The sequence below is a fragment of the Syngnathoides biaculeatus genome, chromosome 14, assembly GCF_019802595.1.
Source record: "Syngnathoides biaculeatus isolate LvHL_M chromosome 14, ASM1980259v1, whole genome shotgun sequence".
In the NCBI taxonomy this organism is placed as follows: domain Eukaryota; kingdom Metazoa; phylum Chordata; class Actinopteri; order Syngnathiformes; family Syngnathidae; genus Syngnathoides; species Syngnathoides biaculeatus.
Genome location: NC_084653.1, coordinates 26949665 through 26965734, shown reverse-complemented (window position 1 = coordinate 26965734; position 16070 = coordinate 26949665). Strand labels below are relative to the sequence as shown.

Genomic DNA, 16070 nt, shown 5'->3' with positions numbered 1-16070 from the left:
AGGGAGCTGGATGGGCGGAGCCTAAAATACGCAACTCGATCACGACTCACTCGTCTTTTGAACGGGCCTTCTTCTTACAGGACCTCAGCAAATGGAAGAACCGCCGCAAGAGCGTCAACTCTGACATTGTTCGGAAGAAAGAGGAGAGGGAGCAGGTTGAGCGGATCACGTCCGGAGGCAGCACCAGAAGATCCAAAACCTACAAAGAGATGCAAGATGACAGGTACGAACGAGGGCCAGAATAATAAGAAATCCACCTCACGATCGGCCGGTGGGTCCACAGGGAGAATCGGCGAAGCGGCAGCGTCGGCAGCCGCATCGGGAGGCTCAGCTTTGACGAGGACAGCGACGTATTTGAGAAACCAAAACCCCGTACCCGAGACAGCCTGAGCAGGAGCTATACGGTCGACACCATTCATCACTCCTCGGGCTCATCTGAAGCTGCCCAGAAAGAGAATAAGACGCCCGTAGTCCCGCTCAGAGCCACTAAGGCAGAAGCCGATGCCACAGACGCTCCCAGTGGGAGCGCCACCCGCAGCTCCTTCCACAGACCCAAACCTTCTGAGACCACATCCTCCCTCAGGAGTTCAGTGTTCGACAGCAAGGCCGAAACGGAGGCGATCTCACCTCCTCCTCGACTATCACAAAAGCTGCCAGAACCAAAGAACCCAGTTAAGGTGGAGCCCCCGTCCTCCGGTTCTCTGTCCAAACCACCGCTGGGCAACAAGACCGAAGCCAAAGCCGAAGCCGTTTCTCGGATATCCGCCTCGCTGCCTCGGAGCTACCAGAGATCGGACAGCTTGCGATTGTCGTCAGTGGTGACGCCGAGACCTTTTGGGACCCAGCCGTCCCGCATTGGCTCACTTACCCGGAGCTTCACGGTGAGTCAAGGACACTTCCACATTAACATAAAGTGCTCATGTCCCTTTGGACTACAGTCAGTTCTCACAAATGGTGCAAGGTTTGGGACCTGACGTCTAGGTGACACTGTAGTTTGAAATGCCACAAACTGCTCAGTGTATTCATTCGGTATTAATTCTTTGCCGACGCATCTTTGTCCTACAGTCGGACGACTCCAACAGTCGCGTCAACGGCAGCGGGGCCGTTTCCGTGAAGCGTCCGGTGGCAAGCCGCTATCGTCAGTTCATGACCGCCGAAGACGAGGCGCAGTCACGGTCGAGCCCTGACCAGAGCAGCGAGGACGACGACGACGACAAGCAAGAAGAGACCACGGGGGAGAGCCTCACATTTGCGTCCAGCATCTCATCGCATCCAGTTCCTGTCAGGAGAGAAGTTTCAGCCAAGGGACCCCACGAGGTATTTCTGCACTGTCCTGATTTCGGTTGGCCTATCAAAATCATTCTTGCTTTGAAATGTTACCATACTGAGTTGAATTTAGCCTCCAGAGACCTGAAAGTCTGGTGGCCTCCAGTACTGCGGTCCTGTCGTGAAGTCATTTTCTGCTTTCCAGGAAAGTTCCTGCGAGATGCGGATCAGCCTCAACCAGAAGCCCAACAGCAGTCGGGACTTTGGCTTTGATGTGGCGTGGGAGTCTGGCGGGGCTCACGTCAAGTCCATCCAAAGGGGTATTGGCAGAAGCGTGTGGTATAATTTTGCTGTTTTGTTCACCAGTAGTAACGCCTGGAACGATGGAATAGTGTTGCAGTCAAGAACAGATAAACCAAAGCAGGAGCAAGAATTTGAACAAATATTCTCGATGTTACAGTTCGTATCTCGACTTGGGAATAAATGTGGAGTCTTCAGATTTAGCCATCCATCCATTTTGTCCACCATTTGTACGAACTGGCCGTAGCCGAGTCGAGGTACGCGCTGGACCGGTCGCCAACGATTCCCAAAGCACGCGCAGACACTCAAGTCACAGTCACATTCACGCAAATGAACAATTCAAATTCGAGAAAAAAGACGCGGTGGATATTCTGACCCCCGACCTCTGGATCGCTGCTCTCCGACTGTCCTTCCCGCTTCAAAATAGTAAGGCTGTGCCACGTTCAACGCACTTTGGAACGAGGCCAAGCGGAGACTGCCACAACGCCGCCATTGCTAGCCGTGTACAATTTGTAGCGCTTCCTTTTGCCGTTAGCTACGTGACGATTAGGCATCGTGCTGCGCAAAGGGGCACGTACGGCTGCTGCACATCGGCATGTTTTCTAGTCGTCTGCAGTTAAGAGCGGCTTTATGTAGGGCAGCACCTTTGTGGGACGGCCTGAAGCTCCCTTTTCGACGGAGGATTCCCCCCCATCTCCACAAAGCGCATCAAGTCAGCGTCGTAACTCCCGCTGGCCGTGGGTTTCTGCATCCGACCCAAACCTGTTGCGTTGTCTCCCTCAGGCAGCCCGGCTGAGACGTTCCAGTTGCAGGCAGGGGACGAGGTGCTGACGGTCAACGGCCACCAGGTGGCGGACATGAGCTACCTGGACTGGAAGGCCAGCATGGAGCGGGCTCTGCAGGAGGGCGGCTTGGTGATGGACATCAGGCGTCACGGCAAGAGCAGTGAGTCGTCGCCATGTGTGGAGTTTGCATGTTCTCCCCATCCCTGCGTGGGTTTTCTCCAGGCACTCTGCTTTCCTCCCACGTCCCCAAAACACGCATGGAAGGTTAACAGGAGACACTAAATTGCCCCTAGGTGTGAATGTGAGTGCAAATTGTTTGTTTGGCAGCCGAAAAAAAGCTGGCGTTAGCCTCCAACACTCCCGCCACCCTTGTCAGGATAAGCGGCTCCGAAAATAGGATAGGTGGATGGTTCGAGGGGGGGAGCAAATATTTTTGATTCGTGCATCAATTGACCTTTCCACGCTCACATTCGCTCCTAAGGATCATTTTTGTCGCGGGCCACAATTGTAGTTATGATTTCCCTCAGAGCGCCTTTATGACCGTGAATCCATGAAAATCTTTCGCCTCATGATATTTACAGATGAAATTTATGAGCAAGTTTTGAATTAGAAATCAAGGGTCATTGGTTTTTCAACTATCGTTCATGTTTGGTAACACAAAAATGCTTGCAATATCTCAACTTTTATCATTTATGATATGACAATTTCAAGTCTTGTTACAGATTATCACAACAATCATGGAAGTTGAATTCCATGATTCGCTTTCGCGGGCCACCTAAAGTCATGCGGCGGGCCGGATCTGGGCCCCCGGGCCTTGAGTTTGACACCTGTGATTTACAGGGTCCTTGCATGTTGTTGGAATGTGGGAGGAAACTTTCGTACCCAAAGAAATCCCACACAAAAGCTCCACAAACAAAGCCAGAGCAGCGATACGAACCTCCGAACGTTTTTAAATTGATGTGATATCACAATGGATCATTTTAATTTCCCAGCTGCGTATGAAAAAGGCGAGTCCTGCGTGTTTGTGGGGGAGGGAGGGAGGGAGGGGGGGGTGCAGTAATGAGAGGCATTAGCTTGGTCGCATTTCTAAAATGACTTTGTCGCCGGCGCCGCCGGCATTGCAAAATGATTGTGACGCTCTAAATTGGCCCATAAAATGTTTGTTGAATCACGCGTGGATGATCCCGTCCGTCCGTGACGGCCGCGTCGGCGGAGGCCCGTCACACCGCCACCCGTCTGACAAAAACTAAAACTCTTGGTGCGCTTACCGTGCATCGTTTTCTTCTTCCCTTCCTCTGCAGATATTATCTGGCATTCTTTCTCTTGGACGTTTCTTCTTGGTTTTTGCTTTCGTCTTCTTCTGCTTCCTCCGCATTCTCATCTTGTTGTTTTCAATTCGGTGGTGGCTCAAACAAGGCGGACCTCGTTTCCGGAGTGTTTGCTCTGGGAGGCTAACTGCTACGCTAGCGTCACGTCACCCGTGTGAGAAATTGTGGAAGTGAACTCGTCATGGCCCACGGTGGAGGCCAGACGGCCACCATCTTTGATATGATCATTTAGTCCAGATTGCCAGATCGTTTAAATCCGGGGTGTCAAACTGTTTTTTTTTTGTCGCGGGCTACATTATAGTTACGGTTTCCCTCGGAGGGTTGTTATGACTGTGAAATCATCGCCTCATCAAATTTACACGTGGAATTTACGAAGTAGTTTTGGAATCGGAAATCAAGGGAATTGCTGTTGTTGATGTTTGGCAACACAAAAATACTTGCAAAATCTCAATATTATCATTTAGGATATGACGATGGGAAATTTTGGTGCAGATTTGAGCAAAAATCATGGAAGTTGTTCCACGTGATTTGCATCGACGGGTCGCATAAAATCACGTGGCGGGCCGGCTCTGGCCCCCGGGCCTTGCGTTTGACACCAGTGGTTTAAATGAAATGAGATGAACTAGAACCCGTTGTTGTCAGTGTTTATGGTAAGATTATTGTTTGTGTAGTTCATGCAAAAACCTGCTCGGAAAATTTGGTGTCTTCTGGATGGGCCGCCGGCAACTGCGTGTGGATGGATGTGGGCTTCACGGCTGAGGAAGGCGGGTTCTCTGTCTCGTCCCCCTGCGCCGCTTCCCGTCGAGGGACTCGTCCCCCGCTTCTCTCTTTGGCTCCCTGGTCGGCAGTCGTAAATGCGCCGAATAGAAATCGAAGCGAGGTGACGCTCGGTTGCTGTACTGTCCGCACGCAGACTGGGACGACAGAGATCCGTCTTCCCCGCCATTTCAAGGCCGTAAGACCGTCAATCTGACCCGTGCGGATCATCCCATACTTGTAGGTTTCCCCGACGCCGGCTCCGCCAGCACGCTGGATTTCACTTCGCTCGCGGACACGTCCGCCAAGGTCGCCACCCGCTCGGTGGTGGTAAGCGGATCTCCAAATCCTCTCGTCTTGTTTCCCCGCAAAATTGTTCCTGACCCAGCAACTTTGTGCAGGATTTGGCTTCCAACGGCGTCGACGGCGGTTACCCCAAAGTGTCCATGACGACTGCAGGTAAGAACTCGTGAACGTACTCTATGAGTCATAAATGACGTCTTGTTTTTCCCCTAATCCGATTTTATTTCTCTCGTCTCTTGTGTAGAATCGGAGCCCATTTCTATGATAAACATAAAACGGAGGTCGCAGTTTTTTGAGCGAGGTAAACAACATTTTCAAGAGATGTGGTACTTTTTGTTGTTGTTTGTTTTTATTCTTTCTGCTTTTGTCTCACGCAACAATTTCTCAGACTTGGGGTGATTAGCGCGGCACGGTGGATCAGTTGGTAAAGCGTCAGCCTCACAGTTCTGAGGTCCCGGGTTCAATCCCGGCCCCACCTGTGTGGAGTTTGCACGTCCTCCCCGTGCCTGCGTGGGTTTCCTCCCGCATCCCAAAAACATGCAACATTAATTGGACACTCTAAATTGCCCATAGGTGAGATTGTGAGTGTGGGTGTTTGTCTGAATGTGACCTTGCGATTGGCTGGCGACCAGTTCAGGGTGTGCCCCGCCGCCTGCCTGTTGGCATCTGGGATTGGCTGCAGCACTCCCTGTGACCCTCGTGAGGATAAGCGGCAAAGAAAATGGATGGGGGTGATTTGCTTAGCGCGCTAGAAGATCACTTGAAATGCAACGGAATCAAAGTGGAGCCCCACAGGCATCCGGTTTAGGCCCCACTTTTTTTTTTTCTCGATCTTCTCCGGTTCCAGAAGGCTTTCTTTCCTTCTTCAGTGCAAAACGTACTTGAAGAGGATGTCAGATCAAATCATTCTTTTGGTTTGTGTTTTCTTGCTTTTGTACATGAAACGCATACTCTCCGCCTTTCTCCAGCGTGTTTGTCCTTTTCCCGCTTCCTCCTCTGCAAGCTGATGGTGTGTTGCCGCAACCCGATTACGCGCTTGCGAGTTTTGGCCATTCGACGTCCATCAACAGCTGATGCATATCGCCGACCGATGCCGAGCGGGGACGATCGATCGGCCCGAACGGTCCGGCGCTGACATTTGTTTCCTGTGGCTCGTCGGTGTCCGCGTCGCTTTTCTCGATCAATTGTCATCTGACTGGACCGTAAACAAATAAACCTGTCAGCGGCCCGTTAATGTGGTAGAAGGCCTGCAGGTTGCCTTGAATTAATGTGCCTAACGCGATTATTGACTGGATGGATTTGTCTTTTTTTTTCAAGGAGGAGCAGAGTCCATCATGCCAGATGTAAGTACCGGCATCTGTGCATTAAGATGATTATTATTATTATTCAGTGGATTATTGTTACTCGTCGCTACATTTACATGAGGAATTACAGTTCCGTAATTCCCGCCCTACAGAGCGCACCTGGTTATGACCCTCACCCAGTACATTTGTAAAGGAAATACCATTTGGTACATACGTGGGCCGCACTTGTGTATAAGCTGCAAGTGCCCACATTGAAACCCACATAGAAAAACTAGATATTTACAAAAAAATGATACAGGGTACACAGTAGCAACACAGTAGCACAGCACTAAAAGGGCCGGTTAAAAAAAAAACAAAAAAAAAACATACCTAAATCACTCAGACGCGGCAGTAACACAGCAGCAACTGCTAGCGTGGCGCTAACGCTACCATACTGACATACCAGTAAAAATCACTGAGACACGGCAGTAACACAGTAGAAACACGCTAGCACAGCGCTAACGCTATCACAGCGCTAACAGGGCCGGTTAGAAAAAAGGAAAAGACGGTACACAGAGTTTTAAGTTTTAAAACCTTAGCTTAGCTTAACATAGCAACAACATGGTAACACGAACAGTGCTGGTAAACAAAAAAAAAAAAAAAAGCACACAGTAGCAACACGGTAGCACATGAAATACGAGATATTTACAAAGAAAGACGGTACACAGAGAGTTTAACGCTAGCGCCGCCGTGCTAATGCTGACGCTAGCGCTGCACTAACAGGGCCGGTTAAAAAAAAAAAAAAACCATACTGGTAAAAATCACTGAGTCATGGCAGTAACACACTAGCGCAGCGCTAACAAGGCCGAAACCGGTAAAAATCACATCCTCTGCTCATATATTCCACCGGTCTCACGCTTACCTTTTCCGCTCGAGTGCCCCCTTGCGGCCGTTAGAAAAAAAAATGCACAAATTAGCCGCATCACCGCATAAAGCGCAGGGTTGAAAGCGTGTGAAAAAAGTCGTGGCTTACAGGCCAGAAATTACGGTATTTTCTCTTGTGCTTGGCGACCATAACTGTACAATAGATTACAAAAAAAGCGTATATTCTCTCTGGCCAGAATGCTAAGCATATCGCAATAGCCTAATGATATTACGATACCATTTTTTTTCCATTATAAATAATGCTCACACAATGCTATTGTTGTAGTTTATTGCATTTTAACCCTTATTCAGCAAAAAGAGAATATTATAAACAACTTTTTGTTCATTTACAGCCGACAAATTAGACGCTATGTCCGTGTATTCCAATCCGTCCCCAGATACCGGTTCCGCCAATAACTACGTCTTCAGCTCGCTGGTCTTGGGATCCGGAAGAGGAGCGCAGGAGGCAGGAGAAGTGGCAGAGGGAGCAGGAGCGCCAACTACAGGTACATTTTTGGAAAAGAAATTAATCGAGGCGTTGAGGACGGTGTCCATGTTATTGTTTGGTCACGCAGGAGAAATATAAGCGGGACCAGGAGAAATTGCAGGAGGAGTGGACAAAGGCCCAGGAGGAGATCGCCAACAGTGGCCCACAACGCGAGGTACCGCGTCGTGTCGTTCAGATGACAGAATAAGTCTGATACCGGCATTAAAATCATATTGCGCTGGCCAATATGCTAATTTGGAAGGGTTTTTTTTTTCATCTTAAAAAAAAGGTTTGTCTCAGGGGGGAAAAAAAACTTATAATAGTGTAAAGTTCTCAATATTTTTTTTTTGTTTTCTGATTATTAAAAGAAATTTGTGTTCTAGCCTCACATGTAACAATAGTGTTATGCCCGATCTTCATAGTGTAATTCCCGGTTACGTATAAGCATCACCCAGATCATTTGTAAAGAAAATACCATTTGGCACATCCATACAGGTACGCCGCAGCCGTGTAAACGCTGCAAATGCCCACATTGAAACACGAGATATTTACAAAGAAAGACTGTACACAGAGAGTTTAATGCTAGCGCTGCCGTGCTAATGCTAAAACATACTGGTAAAAATCACCGAGACGTGGCAGTAACACGCTAGCACAGCATTAACAGGGCCGGACCGCTAAAAGCCACTTCCTCGGCACATATATTCCACCGGTCTCATTCTTACCTTTTCCGCACTAGTGCCCCCTTTCGGCCGTTAGAAAAAAAACGCACAAATTAGCCGCATCACCGTATAAAGCGTGTGAAAAAAGTCGCGCCTTATAAACCGGAAATTACGGTAACTCAATTCGCTTTCAGGTTTCTTCCACTTTCAATCGAACTCCTCACAGGAAGTGAATAACTGCTTTGTTGTCGTAGCGACAGCATCCCGTCACATCCCGTTTATGTGCCTCCCGCAGACCGTGGGCTCGACCTTCACCTCCTGGGAGCTGGAGCGCCAGCGAGAGACGTGGCAGGAGGAGGTGGAGGAGGAGCGGGAGCGCTCGAAGCTGGAGGCCGAAAGGAAGCGTATGGAGGAGGAGTTTGAGCGCCAAAGGCGGGAGATGCGGAGGCGGGAGGAGGAGCTGGAGCGAGAGAGACAGGAAGTGGAGAGGAAGAGGAGGGAGCGGGAGGAAGAGCTGGAGAGGAGGAGGCGGGAGGAGGAGCTGGAGCGAGAGAGACAGGAAGTGGAGAGGAAGAGGAGGGAGCGGGAGGAAGAGCTGGAGAGGAGGAGGCGGGAGGAGGAGCTGGAGCGAGAGAGAGACAGGAAGTGGAGAGGAAGAGGAGGGAGCGGGAGGAAGAGCTGGAGAGGAGGAGGCGGGAGGAGGAGCTGGAGCGAGAGAGACAGGAAGTGGAGAGGAAGAGGAGGGAGCAGGAGGAAGAACTGGAGCGCCAAAGGCTGGAGAGGAGGAGGCGGGAGGAGGAGCTGGAGCGCCAGAAGGCGGAGGAGAGGAAGAGGGCGGCGGAGGAGGAGGAGAGGAGGGAGAGGGAAGTAGAGGAGGAACGCCGAAGGAAGGAGGAAGAAGAGAGGAGGTGGAGGGAGGAGAGGGAAGTGGAGGAGGAACGCCAGAGGCAGGAGGAGGAAGAGAGGAGGCGGAGGGAGGAGGCGGAAAGGAGGGAGAGGGAAGTGGAGGAGGAAGAGGAGGAGAGGAGGCAGAGGGAGGAGGAGCTGCTGTGGCAGAGGAGGAGAGAGGCGGAGAAGGAGGAGCTCAGGAGGAGGACGGCGAGGGAGCGAGCGGCCCAGGAGCAAAGGTCAGCACTTTCATCAACTTAGGAGGAAACCAAACAGAATCGGAGCGAGGCGATGATGAGAAACAATCACTCGGCCGGCGACGACCACAAATTGGGCCCCGTCGACAGCGGCACGTTACAATCAGGAAATGAAAGTACACCTGCAAATCAATCACACTAAACAATCAGAGGATGTTGAGAAATTAGTCAAATACTAGATTTATACTGAAAAACGTATCATCTATTCATACCTTGTCTTTTTCCTCAATGTTTTGTGTATGTTCCGTAATGTACGGGAATTAAGTCTGCGTTCCTTTTCTTTCCAGAATTATTATTAGTTAGTTTCAAATTTGAAAGGCAAATCCAAAAAGTTTCTTGTGCGCTTCCCAGCAAAATAAAATGTCTATATTAAGTACGTAAGTTGAAAAAAAATACATTCAAAACGCAGTCTATATCAAGTACATGAATTGAAAAAAATACATTCAAAACGCAGTCTATATTAAGTACATGAATTGAAAAAATACATTCAAAATGCAGTCTATATCAAGTACATGAATTGAAAAAAATACATTCAAAATGCACTCTATATTTAGTACATGAATTGAAAAAAATACATTCAAAATGCAGTCTATAAGTACATGAATTGAAAAAAATACATTCAAAACGCAGTCTATATTAAGTACATGAATTGAAAAAATACATTCAAAATGCAGTCTATATCAAGTACATGAATTGAAAAAAATACATTCAAAATGCACTCTATATTTAGTACATGAATTGAAAAAAATACATTCAAAATGCAGTCTATAAGTACATGAATTGAAAAAAATACATTCAAAACGCAGTCTATATTAAGTACATGAATTGAAAAAAAAAAAATTCAAAACAGAGTAAAAATTTTCAAAATAAATCACATAATTGTCAAAGGCAACTCGTTTGAAGATGTTTTTGTCATTTTATCATGTGTGATCAAACACTTGAAACTTGAAGATGGCAAGCAGAATATTAAAAAAGGTGCTTAAAAACAAGTTTTCACGAAAATGTAAAGATGGTCGTTGGGGGGGAGGGCATGTAGGTTTGCACACTAATCAAGTTTTAATTTTGTGTTATTTTATTTTTACAGGATGAAGTCACTTGAGGAAGAAAGACTTGAGAGTAGAGGTCAGTGATTAAAATGTTGATAACTTAGCGAATCTTGTTATGATCCATAATGGCCCGCGTAAAGGCCACCCGTGTGTCGGCCGCCGTCGTAGGTGCGTTTGCGCATCGCGGCCCACTGGCGAAAGGCCGCCGGTCGGCCGGAGGTGGCGAGGATGAACGCGCTCGATGGCGTCAGATGCCGAGAGGTCGGGTCCCGCCCCCCGGAACGAAAAACCCAAAACTCTTCTCGGCCTCCAAAACACTTTTTCCAACGTCGGCCTCAATTATCCAAACTATTTGCACTTCTTGCCCGGTGCTTATTCCCCACTTTTTCCCAATAGATTATGCAAATAATATGTTTTATGATAAAAACTTAGAGCGCCCCCCTAAGATATCGATATTGCATTCAGATCACTTTTAATACAACACGAGGAGGAAATTTTCATTTATCATAGTGGAAAATGTCAATGTGATTGGAGTCCAATGTTTCCCTATATACTCAAATTTAATTTTACTCATATTTCATATGCTCCTGTGTCAAAAAAAAAAAGACTTTTAGCCTGCTTAGCAACTTTCTAAAAATCTTTAGCGACCATTTAAAAGAAAAAAAAAATTCACGTTCATGTGTGGAAGTATGCAACAAAACATTCTTTGGTCTCGGCAGGAAGCGACGCGGCGGACGCGAAGGCCCCGCAGCCGACGTCGCAGGCGGAGCTCCAGCGCCAGCAGCTCCTGAACGACATGAAGAAGAAGACCAACCTGCTGACGGACAGCAGCTGGATCCGCCAGCGCTCGGGCAGCGCGCCCGGCCGCGAGGACCCGCCGTCCACGCCCAGGTACGTCAGGCGGCTCGGTGGCGCCGGCGCCGTGGGGCTCGCTTCCGACGACGCGCGGTGGCTTCCGGTGGAGGGGTGAAGTGGCTAAACCGGGGGCGCGGTGGTCGGCTTTGCAGGGGCGGCTTCCTCGGCCACCGGGACGAGCCGCCCAACTCCTGGCGTTCGTCGTGGACGCCCGGGACGGACCCCCACATCCCAAACTACTCCCGGCCTCGCTCCGCCTACCTCGCCGGCGCACCTTTTCACTTCGCCTCGGGCGCCCCCCCCCTCTCTTTCCGGGGCCCGGCGGCCGAGACGACGCCCTGGTCTCGGCGGGCGACGTCCCCTTCGCTGCCTCCCGCCGCCTGGTCAGAACCGGGTTCTGACCCGGGTTGTCTGCAGCAGCGCAACAGGTAAACTGGGCTGGGCGCGCGGGTGAGGGTGCGGCTTTGGTGGCAACGCGTGCTAACGGGGCAAAAGTTTGGTTGCAAAGGATTTTTTGTTTGACTTCATTTCAGGCTCTGGCGACACAATCATGATATTATTATTGTTATTTATTTTTTTTTTTTTTAAACAACCTTCTTGTTTCCATTTTGGACTTTCATCAACAAGAGATTCGAAGACAGGAAAGTTAAAGAGATCAGTTTCCATATGCATTTTCTGTAATTATGCATTTTCAATAATCACCATAATAATCTTGTGGCTAAAATGTTGTTATAGGGGTTGGGCATCGAGAATCGAGAACCGATTGGAACCGGGACGAACGTTGCGGTTCTCTCGGAATCGTTCAAATTTAAAAAAATTTGGTTCCCAGTCTGACAATTTCTGGGTACTTTACTTTTCCTTTTTTTAAAAATAATTTTTAATTTAAATGTAAATTCAATTTATTAAAAAAAATATATTTTTTATTTATTTTATTATTTTATTTTTTTTTTACTTTTTTTACTTGGTAATTTCAGTGCGTACCCTTCAAAATAAAAGACTACCATCTGGAAACAGGAAGCAAAATTATAAGTCCTAAATAACAATGTCAACAATGCTTTCTTTGACTTTGAGCTGAAACATTCAGCAAAGAATGTTAATCAATTGGTCAGTTCACAGGCTTGATATTGATTTATGAAATGGATGTTCATAACTGGGACCGCCTCGATTTAAACCGTGCATACGTTTTGGAGCCGAATTCTGGAACTGGGTCAAATTGAAACGATGCCCGACCCCCTAACGACGCGACCGCCCCTCTCTCATGTGATGCAGGTCGGTCAGCGGCAAGAAGGTGTGCACGTCGTGCCAGACGGCGCTGGGGAAGGGGGCGGCCATGATCATCGAGTCGCTCGGCCTCTGTTACCATTTGAGCTGTTTTAAGGTGAGAGCTTGGTCGCGTCTTCTCACGACTTCACGCTTCTTATCTAAGTTTTGAAATCGAGCCTTCATCAAGTCAATCATCACCATGATTTCCCTTGATGAATTTTTTGCATCCAATCGGCCCACCTCTCCTTTGTGTCGCTGTTTAGGACTTTCTGAGTTTGTTGTCATCCTTAATTTAATTTACCGTAATTCCCGGCCTACACAGCACACCTGGTTATAAGCCTCGGTACACAGAAAGAGTTTAACGCTAGCGCGGCGCTAGCGTTAAACTTTTTCTGTGTACCGAGGCTTATATCCAGGAGCGCTAACGCTAGCCCCGCGCTAACGTTAAACTCTTTCTGTGTACCGTGGCTTATAAACAGGATCGCTAATGGTAGCGACGTGCTAACGCTAGCCCCGCACTAGCGTTAAACTTCTTCTGTGTATCGAGGCTTATAACCAGGTGCGCTAATGCTAGCGAGCGCTAGCGTTAAACTTTTTCTGTGTACCGAGGCTTATATCCAGGAGCGCTAACGCTAGCCCCATGCTAGAGTTTAACTCTTTCTGTGTACCGAGGCTTATAACCAGTAGCGCTAATGATAGCTACGCGCTAATGCTAGCCCCGCGCTAATGTTAAACTCTTTCTGTGTACCGAGGCTTATAAACAGGATCGCTAATGGTAGCGACGTGCTAACGCTAGCCCCGCACTAGCGTTAAACTTTTTCTGTGTATCGAGGCTTATAACCAGGTGCGGTAATGCTAGTGAGGCGCTAACGCTAGCCCTGTGCTAGGGTTAACCTCTTTCTGTGTACCGAGACTTATAACCAGGTGCGCTAATGCTAGCGAAGTGCTAACACTAGCCCCGCGCTAGCGTTAAACTCTTTCCGTGTACCGAGGCTTATAACCAGGTGCACTAACGCTAGCGCCGCATTACCGCATGAACCGCAGGGTTGAAAGCGTGTGAAAAAAGTCACGAATTGTAGGCCAGAAATTACGGTAGTCATTGCCAAAAGGAGGTACAGTTTTGACCAATAGATGTTCACGTTGTTTTCCTCGCAGACGATCGTTAATCGTGTAACAACGTGAGCGTTCTGAAAGCCTTCAGTTATGGAAGTCAATATGTGCTACCAGGATTTGAATTAAAAATGCCACTGAAAATTTGATGTTGTCACATTCACGTTGTTGTTTCACATTTTCATTTTCACTTTTCAATGTTAACAAATTGGACCAAAAAAAAAAAAAAATCAACCTTTAAAATTCAAACGCAATATTTTCAGTCTCCTGCCATTCAACTGTCTGCAATTCACCGTCTGTGCCACCAGGCAGGGTTACTTCAGGTCAAAAGCCAACAGCCAGCCAATCCAGTTAGGCGTTCTTAGCATGTGACGTCACATGACATTATTACGTGGCACATATTTGCTCCCATATTCAGCCTGTTAGCTGCGCAGTTAGCTCGGCAACCATTTCATCAGTCAGTCGTTTCATTGGTCAGCCAGAGTGTCGGCCCGGCCGCGTTTGAACCAGCAACTTTGTGTCGCCTTCCAGTGCGTCGAGTGCAAGTCGGCCCTCGGGGGATCGGAGGCCGGGGCTGAAGTCCGGATCCGAAACAAGCAGCTCTACTGTAACTCCTGCTTCGTGCGATTCCAAAGTAAGAAAACGTTCCCGCAAGCGTCGTCAGGGTTGTACGTCCGATGAGCGGCACGCAATTTACAATTTGTGTATTCATTTTATATTTAAAGGGCCACTGACATGCCTGTAAACATTCTAAAATAGATATTGCAATGAAAAATACATATAACATTATTCACTTCAATGTCTATACGTGAAAAAAAAATGAAGTTGCGGACGTGTCATTCGCCAACCAAGCGTCATATCGGCAGATATCATCACACTGGAACATTCGCCATTAAAAAGATTTTCGGATTTTTCCCGACGCCCCCTCTGACACGGAAGCTCTTTTCGAAGAAGAGAACATCTCACAATCGAGTGAAGTGCCCGGGGAAATATTAGCCTATCGTTTGGAGCCAAATTTAGATGATATGCGGATCACTTCTAACCTACAACAGACTCCTCGACGGTCTGTAGCGTACTCAGCCGTGAGCGACGACACCGCTGTAAAGCGGCCCGGCTCGGCGCTGCGATGAGCCCCCCCGGCAAAAGGTGTGATTGGCGGACACGGCGCTGACACGTTCTGAGAGGATTACGCCCCCCTCCAACTATTGTTTTTTTTTAGTAGCCGTATACACACCTACCTGTCGTTTGGAATCCGCGAAGCACCCGTGCAATCCATTTTTCACGACGAACTGGGTCTTTTGGAAACGTATGAAGAGTGAATCCATCCTCACGAGTGTTCGAGCAATATCCAGCAATCCGACGAGCCGGCATTTTGGCTAACACGAAGGAACAGCGAGCTAGCTTCCCGCGGGTAAAACTGGTTCCAACACACGAGGCCGCCTGATTGGCCGTCTGCTGTTAACGTCACTTCCTGCTTCTTCTCCAAAACAAATCCCTCGAGAGGATTTTCATGGCGGGAGTGATTAAAAAGCCGTATACGACAAAAATGGATGGGCCCATTCCGGCTGCCTTTTTTTAATTATTAAAAACATACTAAAAATCATGCTTTTCGTGTCAGTGGCCCTTTAATACAGAGTGCACTTGTCTTGTCGGTCAATTTAGCTACAAGGTTCGGACACTTAGGCAGCTATCACGTAGTTAGCATGTTGTATAGTGAGTTAGTTAACAGGTTTGTCTGGGAGTTAGTTCGTCAGTCACTGCGGAAGTTTCAGTCCGTTAGTCGGATTCCAGAAAGGTTCGCCAAAAATTAGCCGATGATTGACTTGAATTTGGGCAGTGCGAATTGCGCCCAGCGCGTCAACGGAAACGTTTTGCTGACGGCTGTCCGTCTTGCAGCCGCCCAACCCACCTCCATGTGACCCGGAGGATCGGACGAGGCCTCCGTGAAGGGACCGCGACCCGAAATGCGGCGGACTCCGCTGGCTCCGATTTCCGTCTGAGATTTGAATCATTTGCGCTGGTTTTTCATTTTTATTTTTATTGTTTTTCTTTTTTTTTTTTTTCTTTTTTTTTTTTTTTCAAGTGGGCAAGACTGGTGTGCGTTTTATGTGTATGATGCAAAGTATTACAGGTGTAAAAAGGGTTCTTCTTCTTCTTTTTTCTTCATACATTTGATCCGTAGGACCAGTGAGCCAACCCGAGGCCCGTGGGCTCACACGCGGCCCAGGTGAGCATCACATCTGCGGTCCTAAACCAAATGCAAGTAACTGTTTAAAAAAGGCCACAAATGTGTCATAAACTTATTTTTTCATGATGTTTTGACCTTGGAGAGAAATCGTCCCCCCCCCCCCCGCTCGATATGTAATTACTCCATCTTGTTTTTATTCTTGTTTATGAATAATAATGACCGCCAATCGTGTGCCTTTATGTCTGTAACGGGGAGAAGTTTACTCTTATGGTTACCCAGAGTGTATTTAGTGAGGCGGCATATTCCGCAGGTTGTATGATGACGTGTGATGAGGGCACAAAGATTTATGTAAATAAAAACTTGTACGCTGAT

The 16070-nt window shown here is 48.0% G+C and overlaps 1 protein-coding gene across 1 annotated transcript in view; it reads left to right on the top strand.

Annotated features, from left to right (window-relative positions):
* The window catches only part of lmo7a (LIM domain 7a), a 61369-nt gene extending 45299 nt beyond the window's left edge, over positions 1–16070 (top strand). The window contains 19 exon segments of the mRNA XM_061842291.1: positions 81–223; positions 284–881; positions 1066–1317; positions 1472–1586; positions 2350–2511; positions 4593–4765; positions 4837–4894; positions 4983–5039; positions 6056–6081; positions 7344–7451; positions 7521–7607; positions 8387–8677; positions 8680–9218; positions 10321–10358; positions 11002–11173; positions 11290–11565; positions 12407–12515; positions 14042–14144; positions 15693–16070. Coding sequence (XP_061698275.1) covers positions 81–223; positions 284–881; positions 1066–1317; positions 1472–1586; positions 2350–2511; positions 4593–4765; positions 4837–4894; positions 4983–5039; positions 6056–6081; positions 7344–7451; positions 7521–7607; positions 8387–8677; positions 8680–9218; positions 10321–10358; positions 11002–11173; positions 11290–11565; positions 12407–12515; positions 14042–14144; positions 15693–15808 — 3423 coding nt within the window. The 3' untranslated portion in view covers positions 15809–16070.